The following is a 17,050-nucleotide window of genomic DNA, read 5'->3' on the forward strand; positions in this document are numbered from 1 at the left end:
AGAAGCCTCTACTCCCATTGTAAAGAGAAGCCTCTACTCCTGTTGTAAAGAGAAGCCTGTACTCCTGTTGTAAAGAGAAGCCTCTACTCCCGTTGTAAAGAGAAGCCTCTACTCCTGTTGTAAAGAGAAGCCTCTACTCCCGTTGTAAAGAGAAGCATATTCTCCTGTTGTAAAGAGAAGCCTCTACTCCCGTTGTAAAGAGAAGCCTCTACTCCTGTTGTAAAGAGAAGCATATTCTCCTGTTGTAAAGAGAAGCATATTCTCCTGTTGTAAAGAGAAGCCTCTACTCCTGTTGTAAAGAGAAGCCTATACTCCTGTTGTAAAGAGAAGCCTATACTCCTGTTGTAAAGAGAAGCAATGTGCTTAATAGTAGGAAAGTTGAGAAATATAGTAGGCCCAGCCTATAGAAAGCTGAGAAATAAATAGTAGGCCTAGCCTATAGAAAGCTGATGGTTCCTCATCTTTTTAATAGAGGTAGAGCCAATCAGTTGTGTTGTGACAAGGTAGGGGTGGTATACAGAAGACAGCCCTATTTGGTAAAAGACCAAGTCCATATTATGTCAAGAACAGCTGAAATGAGCAAAGAGAAATTACAGTCAGGCATTACTTTATGACATGAAGTTCAGTCAATGAGTAAAACTTTGAAAGTTTCTACAAGTGCAGTCACAAAAACCATCAAGCGCTATGATGAAACTGGCTCTGATGAGTACCGCCACAGGAAAGGAAGACCCAGAGTTACCTCTGCTGCAGAGGATAAGTTCATTAGATATACCAGCCTCAGAATGGAAAGGAAGACCCAGAGTTACCTCTGCTGCAGAGGATAAGTTCATTAGAGTTACCAGCCTCTGAAATTGCAGCCCAAATAAATGAGTTCAAGCAACAGACACATCTCAACATCAACTGTTCAGAGGCTACATGAAATAAGGCCTTCATGGTCAATTTGCTGCAAAGAAACCAGTACATTTTTTTTTATTATTAAGAAATGTAACCTTTATTTAACTAAGCAGGTTAGGTAATAACACATTTTTATTTACATTGACAGCCTACACCGGCCAAACCCGAACGACGCTGGGCCAAACCCGGACGACGCTGGGCCAATCGTGCGCCTCCCAATGGGACTCCAATCACGGCCGGGTGTGATAGCCTGGATTCGACCCAGGGTCTGTAGTGATTCCTCTGGCTCTGAGATGCACTGCCTTAGGGTTCCCGAGTGGCACAGCGTTCTAAAGGACACCAACAAGAAGAAACTTGGGCCAAGCAACACGAGCAATGGACGTTAGACCGGTGGAAATCTGTCCTTTGGTCTGATTAGTCCAAATGTTCGATTTTTGGATCCAACCGCCGTGTCTTCGTGAGACAGTAGCTGAACAGATGATGTCCCCAGGTGTGGTTCCCACCGTGAAGCATGGAGGAGGAGGTGTGGTTCCCACCGTGAAGCATGGAGGTGGTGTGGTTCCCACCGTGAAGCATGGAGGTGTGGTTCCCACCGTGAAGCATGGAGGTGGTGTGGTTCCCACCGTGAAGCATGGAGGAGGTGGTGTGGTTCCCATCGTGAAGCCTGGAGGAGGTGGTGTGGTTCCCACCGTGAAGCATGGAGGAGGTGTGGTTCCCACCGTGAAGCATGGAGGAGGTGGTGTGATGGGGCTTTGCTGGTGACACTGTCAGGGATTTATTTAGAATTCAAGGCACCCTTAACCAGCATGGCTACCACAGCATTCTGCAGCAATATGCCATCCCATCTGGTTTGCTTTTAGTGGGATTATCATTTGTTTTTCAACAGGACAATGACCCAACACACCTCCAGGCTGTGTAAAGGCTATTTGACCAAGAAGTAGAGTGATGGAGTGCTGCATCAGCCGATCAACCCAATTGAGATGTGGAATGAGTTGGACCGCAGACTGAAATAAAAGCACCCAACAAGAGCTCAGCATATGTGGGAAATCCTTCAAGACTGTTGGAGAATCACTCCAGCTGATAATGCCAAGAACGTGCAAAGCTGTCAAGGCAAAGGGTGGCTACTTTGAAGAATCTAAAATATATATTTTTTTAACACTTAGTTGCTACATGATTCCATAGGTGTTATTTCGTAGTCGTCACTATTATTCTACAATATCAAATGTGTTTTAACTTGACTGGGACTGTAAAAATGATTTTTTGAATTGGATTTGTTATTGCTTTGTCATTATGGGGTGTTCTGTAGCTTGGGGGCAAAAAACAAATTACATCTATTTTAGAACAAGGCTGTAACAAAATGTGAAAAGAGGGGTCTGAAAACTTTCCAAAGGCAATAACTTCAGTTTAGAAAGATAAGCTTGGGCATGTTTGATTCAGCCAGAAATAATTGAGCCTGCTTTGTAGTATACCCCACGGTCATTCACTACAATGGTGAGCTAGTGTCTGTATAAAACCACCCAACTTCCACCATGCCTCATCTGAACATTAAGGACCTAATGGTCTGTTAGCAATATATGACTCTTCTAATCCATATACAACAATGTGCCATCTAATGCAGGGGAGCCAATTCAGCCCACGAGTGTGTGGAACTAGATGCCCATTATAAAATGGACATGCACAGTAAATGTCTTCCCTATCTGGCCTGCAAATTGCTTTTGAACATTTTGAAACGCCAATGTGTCCCTCGAGCCTAAATTGCCTACCCCTGATGTATAGATGTTTGGGGAAATGCCATCTTGGTCTCACTAAGCACCAAACTGAAAACTGACTCCCAGAAATGGTTAGTTTTAAAACCTTGCTAGTGTGCATGAATGACAACTCAGAAGTTTACATTATACATGCATAATCTCCCTCACGACGCCAGGTCAGCGGAGTCAATCACCACCTTACGGAGACACCTGAAACCCCACCTCTTTAAGGAATACCTAGGATAGGATAAAGTAATCCTTCTAACCCCCCCCCCCTTAAAAGATTTAGATGCACTATTGTAAAGTGGCTGTTCCACTGGATATCATAAGGTGAATGCACCAATTTGTAAGGAGCTCTGGATAAGAGCGTCTGCTAAATGACTTAAATGTAAATTCAATATTTCCCCATACGTTCCATTGGCCGTATAGGAGCTTTCAATATGTTCCAGGATTGGTAGATTAGACATTGCTTTTGTTAGAGATTAAAATGTGAATCGACCAACACGTATCAGGAACTGACAATCGTTCTGCCAATAATGACCAGTGTGACCATGTTTTACCCATTAACAGTAGGGATTAGAGTCGAGAGAGCTCTGCACCAGTGGAAAGGTGTTCAGGGATACTGCATTAAATTGTAAAGCCCGGCAGCTCAATTGAACATTAATTTGAAATCAGCTTGTAAGGAATCATGTGCCATAACCAAAGTAGCTTGTCAATAGTACTCAAATGGGCTTGTGAAAGATTACAGGGTCTGATTAAAAAGTAATCAAAAAGGTTGGGGGGGGGGTTTGTGCCACCCAAAAGCTCAGGAGGTGCATGGTACATTTAAATCATTTGGTGAAGGGCACATAGATTTTTTTCACCTAGTTAGGGCATGAGTCAAACAGCAACCTTTGTTACTGGCCCAACTCTTGAAATAAGTGATCTTGGTTAAGTAGAAATGTTCCAACTATGTTTACTTGCCAGCTAAGTTAAATTTGGTATGAAATAACTCCTACTGTAAAATCATATAACCCTGGATGGGTATGAATCTGATACCACCCTAGTAAACAATGAAACATTACAGTGGAGATGATAAACTAGTCAGCTGGCCCAGAAGTGCAAAAAAAATATATTTATTACATATTCAAAATCATGTTGTATTTTAACACTGGACTATGGACTATTAAAAGCGGAAGGTCTTCTGCACATCCTGGGTCTTGAAGGCCAAGGTTGTGTCAGTGGCTTCAGTCTGCAGACCCTCAGCCTCCTCCTGGGATAATGCAAGATGTTGTTAGACCCACCTGATCAATTAGATTTTAACCAACACATTGTTTCTCAAAGTGAAAATGCAATGAGATTGTTCTAGGGCTCTGTCTGAAGTGTAAAAGCAGTCAACTCAATGAGTTCTCAAATCAAAAGCTAAATTGGAGGACGAGGAGCATTGCACCGAGGGGGGGGCATGAGGGATCGAGGACTTGACTGCTTCAACACCTTTCAGACAGGAATGAAGGACCATCAGTTTAGTGACCACTCCCATGTGCCAGTTCCCGACCACTCCCATGTGCCAGTTCCCGACCACTCCCATGTGCCAGTTCCCGACCACTCCCATGTGCTATTTACTGACATCAGTGAAGAACTTCTCTATGAGTCCCTGGGCCGTACGGTACACGGTGTCATTCTCATGGTTCTGCAGCATTTCGATCTTATCCAGGCCTCCCAACTCCTCAACCAGTAGACACAGCTTATCAGTCTCACCCATCTTCTCTGCTGCCTGGAACAAGAGGAGAGGATGAGAGAACGAACGTAACGAGGTAACTACTCAGACTGCTTCTCCGCTGCCTGGGAGCAATGACTAGGTATCTCACCATGAAGAGGTTGTGGAGCAATGACTAGGTATCGCACCATGAAGAGGTTGTGGAGCAATGACTAGGTATCTCACCATGAAGAGGTTGTGGAGGAATGACTAGGTATCTCACCATGAAGAGGTTGTGGAGCAATGACTAGGTATCTCACCATGAAGAGGTTGTGGAGCAATGACTAGGTATCTCACCATGAAGAGGTTGTGGAGCAATGACTAGGTATCGCACCATGAAGAGGTTGTGGAGCAATGACTAGGTATCGCACCATGAAGAGGTTGTGGAGCAATGACTAGGTATCTCACCATGAAGAGGTTGTGGATGGCGTCCAATATGACAAGGATGGTCTTGGAGTCTTTGACAGTCAATAGGTTGAGGATGGCCTCCAGGCCTCCTGATTGGACCAGTTGGATAACCTGCTCCACTGTGCCACCGCTGGTGAAGTTAGTTATGGCCCACACCGCCTCCCGTTGGGTCTTAAAGTCACCCTGAGAGAACACCAGATACGGGGATCAGACCGGGGTGGTTAGTTACGGCCCACACCGCATCCCACTGGGTCTTAAAGTCACCCTGAGAGAACACCAGATACGGGGATTAGACCGGGGTGGTTAGTTACGGCCCACACCGCATCCCACTGGGTCTTAAAGTCACCCTGAGAGAACACCAGATACGGGGATTAGACCGGGGTGGCTAGTTGTGGCCCACACTGCATCAGTCACCGAGAAATCAGAAATACAGGGTAAATGCTTATGATCGTTAATGCAGACTTGAGCTTATCAATGCACCACCTTTCACCTCGCCTGTTGATATATTTTATAATGTCTTACAAGTGTTACTGTGCATGAGGCTTAACACATTGTATTTTTACTACTATTTAACAAAACATATTTCATTAAATATTTTGTCAAATGAAAAGGACGACAAATCTTTGCGAGGGAATCTGATCTAGTCGGTCCTCAACTAATTGCTCAGACACTTCATTCAGGGTAAGTGGAGTTGTCAATGGCAACGAATCCTTCAGGACATGCTAAAGGACATGCTAAAGGACATGCTAAAGGACATGCTAAAGGACATGCTAAAGGACATGCTAAAGGACATGCTAAAGGACATGCTAAAGGACATGCTAAAGGACATGCTAAAGGTCGCCACATTTGTATGAGCGTTTATCCCGTGTTAAACTCGGCCAGCTCACTTCTGTGAAATTAAAAACCTGCTTCGTAGGACACCTCTGGTCTATAAGTGCAGGCGGTAGACTAGTGGTTACCAACCCTCTCCTCCGGGACCCCCAGCCAGCCGTTCCAGAACTAGCTCATCTGATACAACTTGTCAACTAGCCCTCGATTAATATGTTCTAGTTCAGGGCTACAAATACATTGTAACATCTGAGGGTTCCAAAGGAGAAGTCTGAAAAGCACAGGTGAGTAGCTGCTGTATCAGTTGGCTAGTGTGGAGGTGTAGTGAGGTGTCACCAACGTTGCGTAGCAGGTCAATAAGCGGGGGCAGCAGGCCGCAGGTGAGCATTTGTTGAATCTGTTGAGCGGGACCAGCAGCGATGTTGGATACGGCCCAGGCTGCCTCTTTCTGAACGCTGGGCTTGCTGTGTCTCATTAAACTAGGCAGGACAGACAGCACCCCTGCGTCGATGGCCACCTGACAGGAATACAATTATTAAAAGTAACAAAGTTAAATCAAGCGTACAGGTAGTTCACTATCCTCTAGCCACCTGAACTATTAATACAAACGGACCGTCCAAAGCCTTGTAATCATAGCGTAGTAGCCAGTTAATGTAAATACATTTCTTCATCAAGTGAATATTAGTTAACTCCTAAAGTTTACAGGCAATCATAAAACCACTGGCTAAGTGTAGTGAAATGTGTTTTTTTTAACAGGGTCAGCCATAGTACAGCACCCTGGAGCAGGTTGGTGTTAAGTGACTTGGTCAAGACAAAACCCTTCCAAGAGCTTACAAGGGGAACAGCAACTACAGGCCAAACAATAACTGCTAAAGTGTATCAGTCCATAGTTAGTCACCTGAGTCTGGATGTCTGAGCCACTCACTATGTTCCCTATGGAGCGCAGAGCTGGGGTCTGGAGGGGAAGAGATAAGCTCAAATTACTGTCAGTTTAGAACACCATAGGCCTTCAGATGTAGTGTTTAGTCTCTATAGCGAGCCCCGGGTCACTCCCGCTGACAGTAAATGAGCACTAGTCTTTATTTACCACCACAGTGAGCGCCTCAAAGGCCATGAGGGCCACCAGACGGGGGACGATACCGGTCTGGACCACAATATCGATACGGTCGTTGGCACCATCAGTCAGGTAGGACACGGCCCAGCATGCATCACTCAAGACATCCTGATCATTCAGGTGGAGGAGCTGAAGCAGAGAAGGCAGCACCTGGGGGAGGCAGTGCACACTTCTAGATGAGGGGAGGCAGTGCACACTTCTAGATGAGGGGAGGCAGTGCACACTTCTAGATGAGGGGAGGCAGTGCACACTTCTAGATGAGGGGAGGCAGTGCACACTTCTAGATGAGGGGAGGCAGTGCACACTTCTAGATGAGGGGAGGCAGTGCACACTTCTAGATGAGGGGAGGCAGTGCACACTTCTAGATGAGGGGTTAGTGAACTGAGTGCAACAGTGTGCGTTTGTGGAGGTTTGTGGAGGTTACCTGTTGGACAGCAGATAGGGGAGGGAAGGGATTCTTGTTCCTACAGAGGTTAGACAGGGTCCATGTCAAGTTACGAAGGTATCCTACCTGGAGAGGAGAGATGACTTGTGACCAGTTCAGGAAACTGAAAGTGTGGGGGGGGGGGGGGGACATTCATTCTGTTCCTACCCTAAATTTTAGAATAAGTCGGTAATGTAACAGAACGTGGAATAAGTCAAGGGGTCTGACATCTTTCAATACACTAATTCCGCAGGCCTAATTCAGCGCTGGGCATCTTATGACATGCATTGAGGCCAAGCCGCCTCACCCCTCACCTGCATCTTGCACCCTACTCGTCTGGCTTTTTTATTTTAACTAGGCAAGTCAGTGAAGAACAAATTCTTATTTTCAATGACAGTAAATAGCTTCCCCACTCCTTAGAAAAGCTGTTCGAGCCACACGAATTGGTGAAATCTTATTAAACAGTTTCTTTGATTCAGAAGAGGTTAAGAATTGTATTTTCCGTGTCAGAACAGAAGGAACACAATTATTTAAGGAACAGGATGTAAAATTGGTTCAAACATGACAGGTGACAAAGGTCACCCACCTGGTGGGTGGAGCCAAACGTAACATGAAAAGTAGATAAGAGCAGGTGTACATTAAAGGACCCTACAGTGTGTTTACTTAGGACAGGTGTACGTGAACTTACAGGTGTGTCTGGGGTGATTCTAGACAGCAGAGCAGGGATCACGTTACATTCTATCAGAGTATCTCGATACACCGGACCGTCACCTGATAACAGGAAACAGTCTTAGTATGTAGGCTGTTGTTCAAACCCAGTTGCCCTCGTGTTTCCTGGCCTCTGTGTTACCTGCTATGTTGCCCAGGGCCCAGACAGCCTGCTCGCTGATGTGCAACATGGGGGATGCCAGCAGAGATATGAAAGCTGGTACTGCACCATGCTCTACCACCTGTAGAGGGAGACATTAACCCGGTCAAATCCAGCCAAGCCATACAGAAAATCGTTACATCACATGGGCCAAATACAACAGGTGTATTAGACCTTAGTGAATTGTTCACTTACAAGCCCTGACCAACAATGCAGTTTAAAATAATTAAAGAGCAAGCACCAAGGCTGGTACCACTTGTGCGCTCCACAGTGCCATCTAGAGGATGATGAGCAGTGCAACAGTTTGGAAAGTTAAATATACTGATCAAAAATAAACTGACCAAGTTAGTTCATAAGGAAATCAATTGAAAAGGTTTCGCCCTAATCTATGGATTTCACACGATTGGGCAGGGGCCCAGCCCACTTGTGAGCCAGGCCCAGCCAATCAGAGTGTTTCCCCAACAAAAGCGCTTTAGCTAGAAATACTCCTCAGTGTCATCTGTCGGGGTGGCTCTTAGACTATCCCCCAGGTGAAGCAGTCCTGGGCTGGCATGTTTACGTGGTCTGCCATTGTGAGGCCGGTTGGACATATGGCCAAATTCTCAAAATTGAGCGGCTTATGGTAGAGAAATGAATCTTCAATTCTCTAGCAACAGCACTGGTTGACATTTCTGCAGTCAGCATGCCAATTGCACTCAAAATCTGTGGCATTGTGTTGTGACAAACATTCTACAGCGGCCTTTTATTTTCCCCAGCACAAGGTGCACCGGTGTAATGATCCATGCTGATTAAACAGCTTATTGATAAACCATCCACCTGACAGGTGTGACCTATCTTGGCGAAGGAGAAATGCTCACTAACAGGGATGTAAACTGCACAATTTGAGAAATAAGCTTGGAACATTTCTGGGATCTTTAATTTCAGTTCATGAAACCAACATGTTGCGTTTTAACATTTTTTTTTGTTCAGTATAGAAGTCTTTCACCACCGAGGGGGACTCACCAGGTTAGCCGAGCCATAGCTAGCTTAGTGAGTGACTCCAGTGTACCTGAAGCAATGGTGAAAGCCCCGGGCTGTGTGTGTGCATGCACCTGTTGTGTGTGCCAGGAGGTGCCCGAGGCGATGTTGGTAAGAGCCCAGGCGGCTTCAAACTGCAGACTGGGGTCATCGTCTCTCCCGAGGAACTCAACAAATCTGGACAGCAGCCCTGCCTCCACTATCTCCTTTAGAGGGGGGTTACGCTCACGGGACAGCAGCTTCCTACAGGGGGGGAAATTAGTTACCCTAGTCATTTTACATTTTAGTCATTTAGCAGACGCTCTTATCCAGAGCGACTTACAGTAGAGTGCATACATTTTATTACATTTTTTACATACTGAGACAAGGATATCCCTACCGGCCAAACCCTCCCTAACGACGCTATGCCAATTGTGCGTCGCCCCACGGACCTCCCGGTTGCGACAGAGCCTGGGCGCGAACCCAGAGACTCTGGTGGCGCAGCTAGCACTGTGATGCAGTGCCCTAGACCACTGCGCCACCCGGGAGGTCCCTCTAGTCCCTGTAGGTCTCGTCAACATTCAGTGGTAATGCATTCAGTAATGCAACCGACCAGGTATCCCCTTCCACACAGCCATTAACAGAGATGTATTAGAAACAGTCACTGTTGCCTCGCCAGTGGACATGAATATGACCTCGCCAGTGCCCTTAGTACCTTCAAACCATCATTCGACTAGTCTAAAATCGAGATGCACAGCAAAGACTTAAGTTGTGAGAAATGAGGCTGCTGCCAACGCGTCAACATAAACCAGAAGTGGTCATGCGGCCCAGTTGGTAAGTGCTGTTAGTAACGCCAAGGTCAATTTCCTCAGGAACCAACTCATTGCTGGACCTTACCTGGCAGCTTGACATCCTCTGGTCTGTCTCTCCTTGCAGTCACTGTTCACGTGACCAACAGCCTCCTCGATGGTAGTCACAGTCACCTGGAGACAAAGCATGACAACCAAATGTCATGACAACCAAATGTCATGACAGAACTTACAAAAAATACCCTGAGAGGTGGGGTCATATCCTTTTCAATAGTAATTCAGGGTCAATTTTAATTCAGAAATCTGACATTCAAATAAAGAATCCCCACAATACTCTGACACATGGTCTAGGAATTTGAGTTCACTTCCTGAATTGAAATTGACCAGATCAGCTTCCCAAATGGAACCCTAGTCCCTACTCTAGTGGCCTTTTAACCAGGGCCCATAGAGGCTAAAGTAGTAATCCATGTACAGAAGGGTGTTATATGGGATGCTGTTATACCTTTAATAAACCAACAATATCCTGAAAGTCAGTCACCTGGAGGTGCCAAGAACTCTTATATTATAAACTGGGTGGTTTGAGCGCTGAATGCTGATTGGCTGAAAGACATGGTATATCAGACCATATAAAATGGCCATGACAACATGTAGTTTCACTGCTTTAATTATGTTGGTAACCAGTTAAACAGCAAGGCACCTCAGGGGGGTTGTGGTATATGGCCAATATACCACAGCTAAGGGCTGTGTCCAGGCACCTCAGGGGGGGGGGGGGGGGGTTGTGGTATATGGCCAATATACCACGGCTAAGGGCTGTGTCCAGGCACCTCAGGGGGGGTTGTGGTATATGGCCAATATATCACAGCTAAGGGCTGTGTCCAGGCACCTCAGGGGTTGTGGTATATGGCCAATATATCACAGCTAAGGGCTTTGTCCAGGCAGCTCGTGGGGTTGTGGTATATGGCCAATATATCACAGCTAAGGGCTGTGTCCAGGCACCTCAGGGGGTTTGTGGTATATGGCCAATACACCACAGCTAAGGGCTGTGTCCAGGCACTCCGTTTAACATCCCTTAACCATGGTTTGATTGTAGGCCACAAATATGACTGTTATCTAGAGATTACTTTAAGGTACAGTTTGCCATCAATCCATGGTTAATTTTCACCAGAAATGTTTCCTTATACGTTTTAGCACGTGCACAAATACCATTCAAGTCATAGGTCAATATTAACATTTCACACAACGTTCAAAACCTCTATTATCAATCCCATGATTTGAATGGGTTTGGTACTACACTTGTTGATATAACGTTAGCATGTGGAGACAAGTGGATTGCCGGCGTCATACCTCGTCCGTAGACTTCACAGCCTAGGTAACATGAATCCAGTCATTGTAATTTGGAAGAACCATCCCTTTACTGTAACAACTCAAATATGTACCTCGTGGTTGTCGGTGTTGAACTCTGGTGACTGGACCGCATCCTCCGGTAGAGTGGAGATGTTCCGCCTCTTGAGGAAGTTCTCGTTCTTCGCGGCTTTACGCAGCTCTACGCACTCCGCTATCCGCCGCTCACGGAGCTTCTACAGACAAAATTACATTCATGTCAGGCGACAAGGTATTCAATAAAAAATTATTTTCGGAAAATCGTTACGATTGAAGGCTATAAGTGCTGTCATCCTGCGCTCATGGAGTTGGAAAGATCCAAACCGAAATGTGGAAAAGATAATGCAGAACAAAAACAAAGGACCTTAAACTAACTCGACAGTTTAGAGAATCAAAGTCTAGGCTACGGATCTGATTTACCGACGGCTCTTTTCCCTTGTTCTTAAACTTGCTCAGACGGTCATCAGTAGCACTCTTGGTGGGCATGTTGACCGTTGGGTTAGACGAACAAAGTTCTCTCTTTGAGACACAACAGCCGAATGCCTCCTGTAGGGTTGTCAGGAGATTAAATACATCTTCAGAAGGATGACAGGTGCATCTCCATGCTGGTGATTAGAGTGACACTCCTGACACACGCTCCTCCTAATTGTTTCCCCGGTCAATCCAATGGTGCGCTTGATTGAGCTCGCCTGTGGCGCCGGTGTGCAAATATCCTTGAAAACCAATGGAATGCCTCGTTAGTGCACAACCCGGACCATAGCAAGCACATACATTGTGTGAAACTGTGTCTTTTTCTTCTATTTACAAACTCAATACTCTGATTTAAATATTTCATAAAGCTACTCTATATTACCAGTCAAACGCAGTCTTAAAGGTCCAGTGCAGTCAAAATGCTGTTTTTTCCTGTGTTTTGCATCATATTGTAGAGCAGTTGATGAAGCGAATGCTGTAAAAGTGTGACCGATTTTGATCTGTGTTCTGATACAGAGCCTTCAGAAAGTATTCACACCCCTTTTTCCACATTTTGTTGTGGTACAGCTTGAATTAAACCTTTTGATTTTGTGTCACTGATCTACACACAAAGTTATTATTATTTTTACAAATGTATTTATAAAAAATGTAAAGCTGAAATGTCTTGAGTCAATAACCTCTCTTGGGTAGGGGGCAGTATTTTGAAGTTTGAATAAATGAGGTGCCCAATGTAAATTGCCTGTTACTCAGGCCCAGAAGCTAGTATTGGATAGAAAACACTCTAAAGTTTCCAAAACTGTTAAAATATTGTCTGTGAGTATAACAGAACTGATATGGCAGGTGAAAACCAGAGGAAAATCCATCCAGGAATAGTGGGATTATTTTTGATATTGGTGCTTTTCAATTGAAAGCCTATCGGCCATATAATGAGTTAGGACCCAGATTGCAGTTCCTATGGCTTCCACTAGATGTCAAAAGTCTTTAGACATTGTTTTAGGCTTGTTTTCTGAAAAATGAAGAAGAATGAGACCATTCTCTCTGTGGACTGAGGAAGAATGCAGAGCCTTGCGTGACCGTGTGCGCGCCCTTCGTTGTTTTTCCTTTCTATTGAAGGCGCTTTTGTCCGGTTTAATTATTATTGATAATTTAGACAATTGACAACCTGAGGATTAATTATTAACATCGTTTGACATGTTTCGATGAACTTTACCGGTACTATTAGGATGTATTTGTCTGCATGTTTTGACCGCCTTTGAGCCAGTGGATTACTGAACAAAACGCACCAACAAAACTGAGTTTTAGGGATATAAAGAGGGTCTTTATCGAACAAAACAAACATTTATTGTGTAACTGGGACTCTTGTGACTGCAACCAGATGGAGATCATCAAAGGTAAGTGATTAATTTTATCGTTATATCTGACTTTCGTGACTCCTCTACTTGGTTGTAAAATGTTTGTATGCTTTTGTAAGCGGGGCGCTGTCCTCCGATAATCGCATGGTATGCTTACGTCGTAAAGCCTATTGGAAATCTGACACAGCGGCTGGATTAACAAGAAGTTCATCTTTAAACTGATGTATAAGACTTGTATATTTTATGAATGTTTATTATGACTATTTCTGTATTTTGAATTTGGCGCTCTGCAATTTCACAGGATGTTGGCCAGGTGGGACGGTAGAACCGATTGGTAGATGTATAAAAATGCAAAATATCAGACGCTGAATATCCCTTTGAGAATTGTGAAGTTAATAAATAGGCTTTGGATTGTGTATCAATACACCTAGTCATTACAAAGATACAACCACCCTTCCTAACTCAGTTGCCGGAGAGGAAGGAAACTGCTAAGGGAGATCAATGGTGATTTGTGACTCGTTTCAGGAAACTAGGCGTATGTCGCGCAACACTACTTTACAGGAGAGACATTTGAATGTAAGCATGTGTTTTTTGGCAGAAATACTTTCTGGAACATGTGAACTTTCATGTGCCTTAATATCAAACTTTTATGCCATCTGTAAATATGAATAAAATTGTTAAATTACGAGCCTAGTTGGTTTAGCCACAGAAAAAGCCAGTAACCTTCCTGCTAAACATGATTGGCTGAGATAATGAGTGGGTTGGACATGCCGAGAGATGAGTTTGGATTGGTCTGCCATGTAGCTCGATTCTGTCTATAATATGAGCTGCTCAGTATGTGTAGGTAAACCTTTCTAAAGCAGCTTTTTTGAGATATAACTGCATAAGTGTTGTTCTCTGTACTTTCTGGAGGACCGAGTTTTGAAATCAGTGGAACATGATAGCTAAGGAGATGGAGAAAATTCAGACTTTTGATTGCAAATGCGGAGAGAGTCAAAAAGAGAACATATAAGGCTGTTGTATAAAACACCTGTCTCCGAAGTACTTCTTCAAACTAAGGGCAACCATGGCAACCATGACAGAGGGAGAAGCGTTCATCCATGTATACGGTTAAGAGAGTCTAGCTTACTATATTTTTAAATATTATACGTTTCTAATTTTGTCATAAAGTCGTTTTCATTGCAAAATAAAACATACTGTTAGCTAGCTAGCTAATGTTAGCTGGCTGGCTGGCACGCTAACTAACGTTAGTTATGTGATCTGTGTAGTAATATTATTAAATTCTCAGATCCATTTGCATTACTAGTTATAGCCTAATGTTATCTAGCATTGAACTTAGCTAGCTAGTTGGTTCGCTTTAGCTACCTGTAGATTCATGCAGGGTAGTAATGTTATGAGTTGGGATTATGGTTCATTGTTTAGCTAGCTAGCTACATGTCTAAACAAAATACTCTACTATGGAAGTAACCATTTCACTGTACCGTGTACACCTTCTGTATCCTGTACATGTGACAAATAAACATACATTTTATATGATATATAAACTTTGATTTCATTTCATATAGTGTGTGTTCACCAGATACGGTAATGTGAAGAACAACATGACCTGCACCAAAGTCAAATCATGACATACCGTTAGGCCAACGAGACAGTGTCCAAGCTCTAAAATTCTTTGGTAGAATACCCTGCTTTTGTTTCGACACAATCACAACTTTAAGCTATTTACTGTAATTAGCTCACCATTAACTTGTAAATACTGATCTTGTTGTGAGATTATTTTCCTGTAATAATGTATACAAATTAGCTAAAGTGAAGATGTTGTCAGCTATATGATATGGTCATTATTTAAATTATGGTCATTATTTAAACTTAAATTTAGCTAGCTAGCCTTTTCGAGCTAGGGGGCAGTATTTTCACTGAAACAAAGAGATCTTCGGTTGGATCTGACAATTAATCAATTAATCAATGAATGATGGTTGTACAGTCGTCTCAAATAAAACTGAAGGACCTCTGCGTTATACTGGACCCTGATCTCTCCTTTGACGAACATATCAAGACTGTTTCAAGGACAGCTTTTTTCCATCTACGTAACATTGCAAAAATCAGAAACTTTCTGTCTAAAAATTTGGCAGAAAAATTAATCCATCCTTTTGTTACTTCTAGGTTAGACTACTGCAATGCTCTACTTTCCGGCTACCTGGATAAAGCACTAAATAAACTTCAGTTAGTGCTAAATACGGCTGCTAGAATCCTGACTAGAACCCCATAATTTGATAAATGTAACATTGCAAAAATGTGTGAAACTTTCTGTCCAAAAAATTAATCCATGCTTTTGTCACTTCCAGATCAGACTACTGCAATGCTCTCCCTCGTCCTTCATTTAGCAAATCTGACCATAATTCTATCCTCCTGATTCCTGCTTACAAGCAAAAACTAAAGCGTGAAGTACCAGTGACTCGCTCAATACGGAAGTGGTCAGATGACGCAGATGCTAACAGGACTGTTTTGCTAGCACAGACTGGAATATGTTCCGAGATTCATCCAATGGCATTGAGGAGTACACCACCTCAGTCATCAGCTTCATCAATAAGTGCAGCGATGAAGTCGTCCCCACAGTGACTGTACATACATATCCCAACCAGAAGCCATGGATTACAGGCAACATCCTCATCGAGCTAAAGGCTAAAGCTGCCGCTTTCAAGGAGCGGGAGACTAATCCGGACGTTTATAAGATATCTCGCTATGCCCTCAGACGAACCATCAAACAAGCAGAGCGTCAATACAGGATTAAGATGGAATCCTACTACACCGGCTCTGACGCTCGTCGGATGTGGCAGGGTTTGAAAACTATTACGGACTACAAAGGGAAAGCCAGACGCGAGCTGCCCAGTGACACGAGCCTACCAGACGAGCTAAATGCCTTTTATGCTCGCTTCGAGACAAGCAACACTGACGACTGCACAAGAGCACCAGCTGTTCTGGATGACTGTGTGATAACGCTCTCGATAGCCGATGTGAGCAAAACCTTTAATAAACAGGTCAACATTCACAAAGCCGCTGGGCCAGACGGATTACTAGGACGTGTACTCAAAGCATGCCAACTTGACCAACTGTCAAGTGTCTTCAATGACATTTTCAACCTCTCCCTGACCGAGTCTGTAATACCTACATGTTTCAAGCAGATCACCATAGTCCCTGTGCCCAATGAAGTGAAGGTAACCTGCCTAAATGATTACCGCCCCGTGGCACTCACGTCGGTAGCCATGAAGTGCTTTGAAAAGTTGGTCGTGTCTCACATCAACAGCATCCTCCCGGACACCCTAGACCCGCTCCAATTCGCATACCTCCCCAACAGATCCACAGATGACGCAATCTCAATCGCACTCCACACTGCCCTATCTCACCTGGACAAAAGGAACACCTATGTGAGAATGCTGTTCATTGACTACAGCTCAGCGTTCAACCCCATAGAGCCCGCAAAGCTCATTACTAAGCTAAGGACTCTGGGACTTAACACCTCCCTCTGCAACTGGATCCTGGACTTCCTGACGGGCCGCCCCCAGGTGGTAAGAGTAGGCAACAATACGGGAGTATCGTCGGTACGGGACCACAGTGGCTCCTGAACCCTCCTGTCTCAGCCTCCAGTATTTATGCTGCAATAGTTTATGTGTCGGGGGGCTAGGATTAGTCTGTTACATCTGGAGTATTTCTCCTGTCTTATATAGTATGCTCCCTCTCACTCTCTTTATCTCTTTTCTCTCTTCTCTCGGAGGACCTGAGTCCCAGGACCATGCCTCAGGCACTATCTGGCATGAGGACTCCTTGCTGTCCGCAGTCCACCTGGTCGTGCTGCTGCTCCAGTTTCAACTGTTCTGCCTGCAGCTATGGAACCCTGACCTGTCACCGGACGTGCTGCCTTGTCTCAAACCTGCTGTTTTCGACTCGCTCTCTCTCCTGCTGTCTCTAACTCTGAATACTCGGCTGTGAAAAGCCAACTGACATTTACTCCTGAGGTACTGACCT

At 44.4% G+C, this 17,050-nt stretch overlaps 1 protein-coding gene across 1 annotated transcript; it reads right to left on the reverse strand.

The window, feature by feature from the left end:
- Window positions 1-3,741: 3,741 nt before the first annotated feature.
- kpna7 (karyopherin alpha 7 (importin alpha 8)) lies at window positions 3,742-11,741 on the reverse strand. The gene is made up of 13 exons (XM_055941270.1): window positions 11,625-11,741; window positions 11,261-11,401; window positions 9,913-9,998; window positions 9,111-9,279; window positions 8,002-8,101; window positions 7,840-7,922; window positions 7,152-7,238; window positions 6,701-6,877; window positions 6,512-6,568; window positions 5,954-6,130; window positions 4,786-4,968; window positions 4,249-4,395; window positions 3,742-3,894 (listed from the first exon to the last, which is right to left on the reverse strand). Exons 1-13 carry the CDS (start codon window positions 11,688-11,690, stop codon window positions 3,808-3,810), a joined length of 1,560 nt encoding a protein of 519 aa, XP_055797245.1. The 5' UTR covers window positions 11,691-11,741; the 3' UTR covers window positions 3,742-3,807.
- Between the last annotated feature and the right edge of the window lie 5,309 nt (window positions 11,742-17,050).

The sequence above is a fragment of the Salvelinus fontinalis genome, chromosome 13, assembly GCF_029448725.1.
Source record: "Salvelinus fontinalis isolate EN_2023a chromosome 13, ASM2944872v1, whole genome shotgun sequence".
Lineage (NCBI taxonomy): Eukaryota > Metazoa > Chordata > Actinopteri > Salmoniformes > Salmonidae > Salvelinus > Salvelinus fontinalis.

Excerpts from the sequence above, each read along its gene's own strand:
- kpna7 (XM_055941270.1), bottom strand. The coding sequence starts at position 11,690 with ATGCCCACCAAGAGTGCTACTGATGACCGTCTGAGCAAGTTTAAGAAC. Across the intron at positions 7,923-8,001 it reads GGCCCTGGGCAACATAGCAG|GTGACGGTCCGGTGTATCGA; the intron begins GTAACACAGAGG and ends TCCTGTTATCAG. Across the intron at positions 7,239-7,839 it reads GAATCACCCCAGACACACCT|GTAGGATACCTTCGTAACTT; the intron begins GTAAGTTCACGT and ends TCTCCTCTCCAG.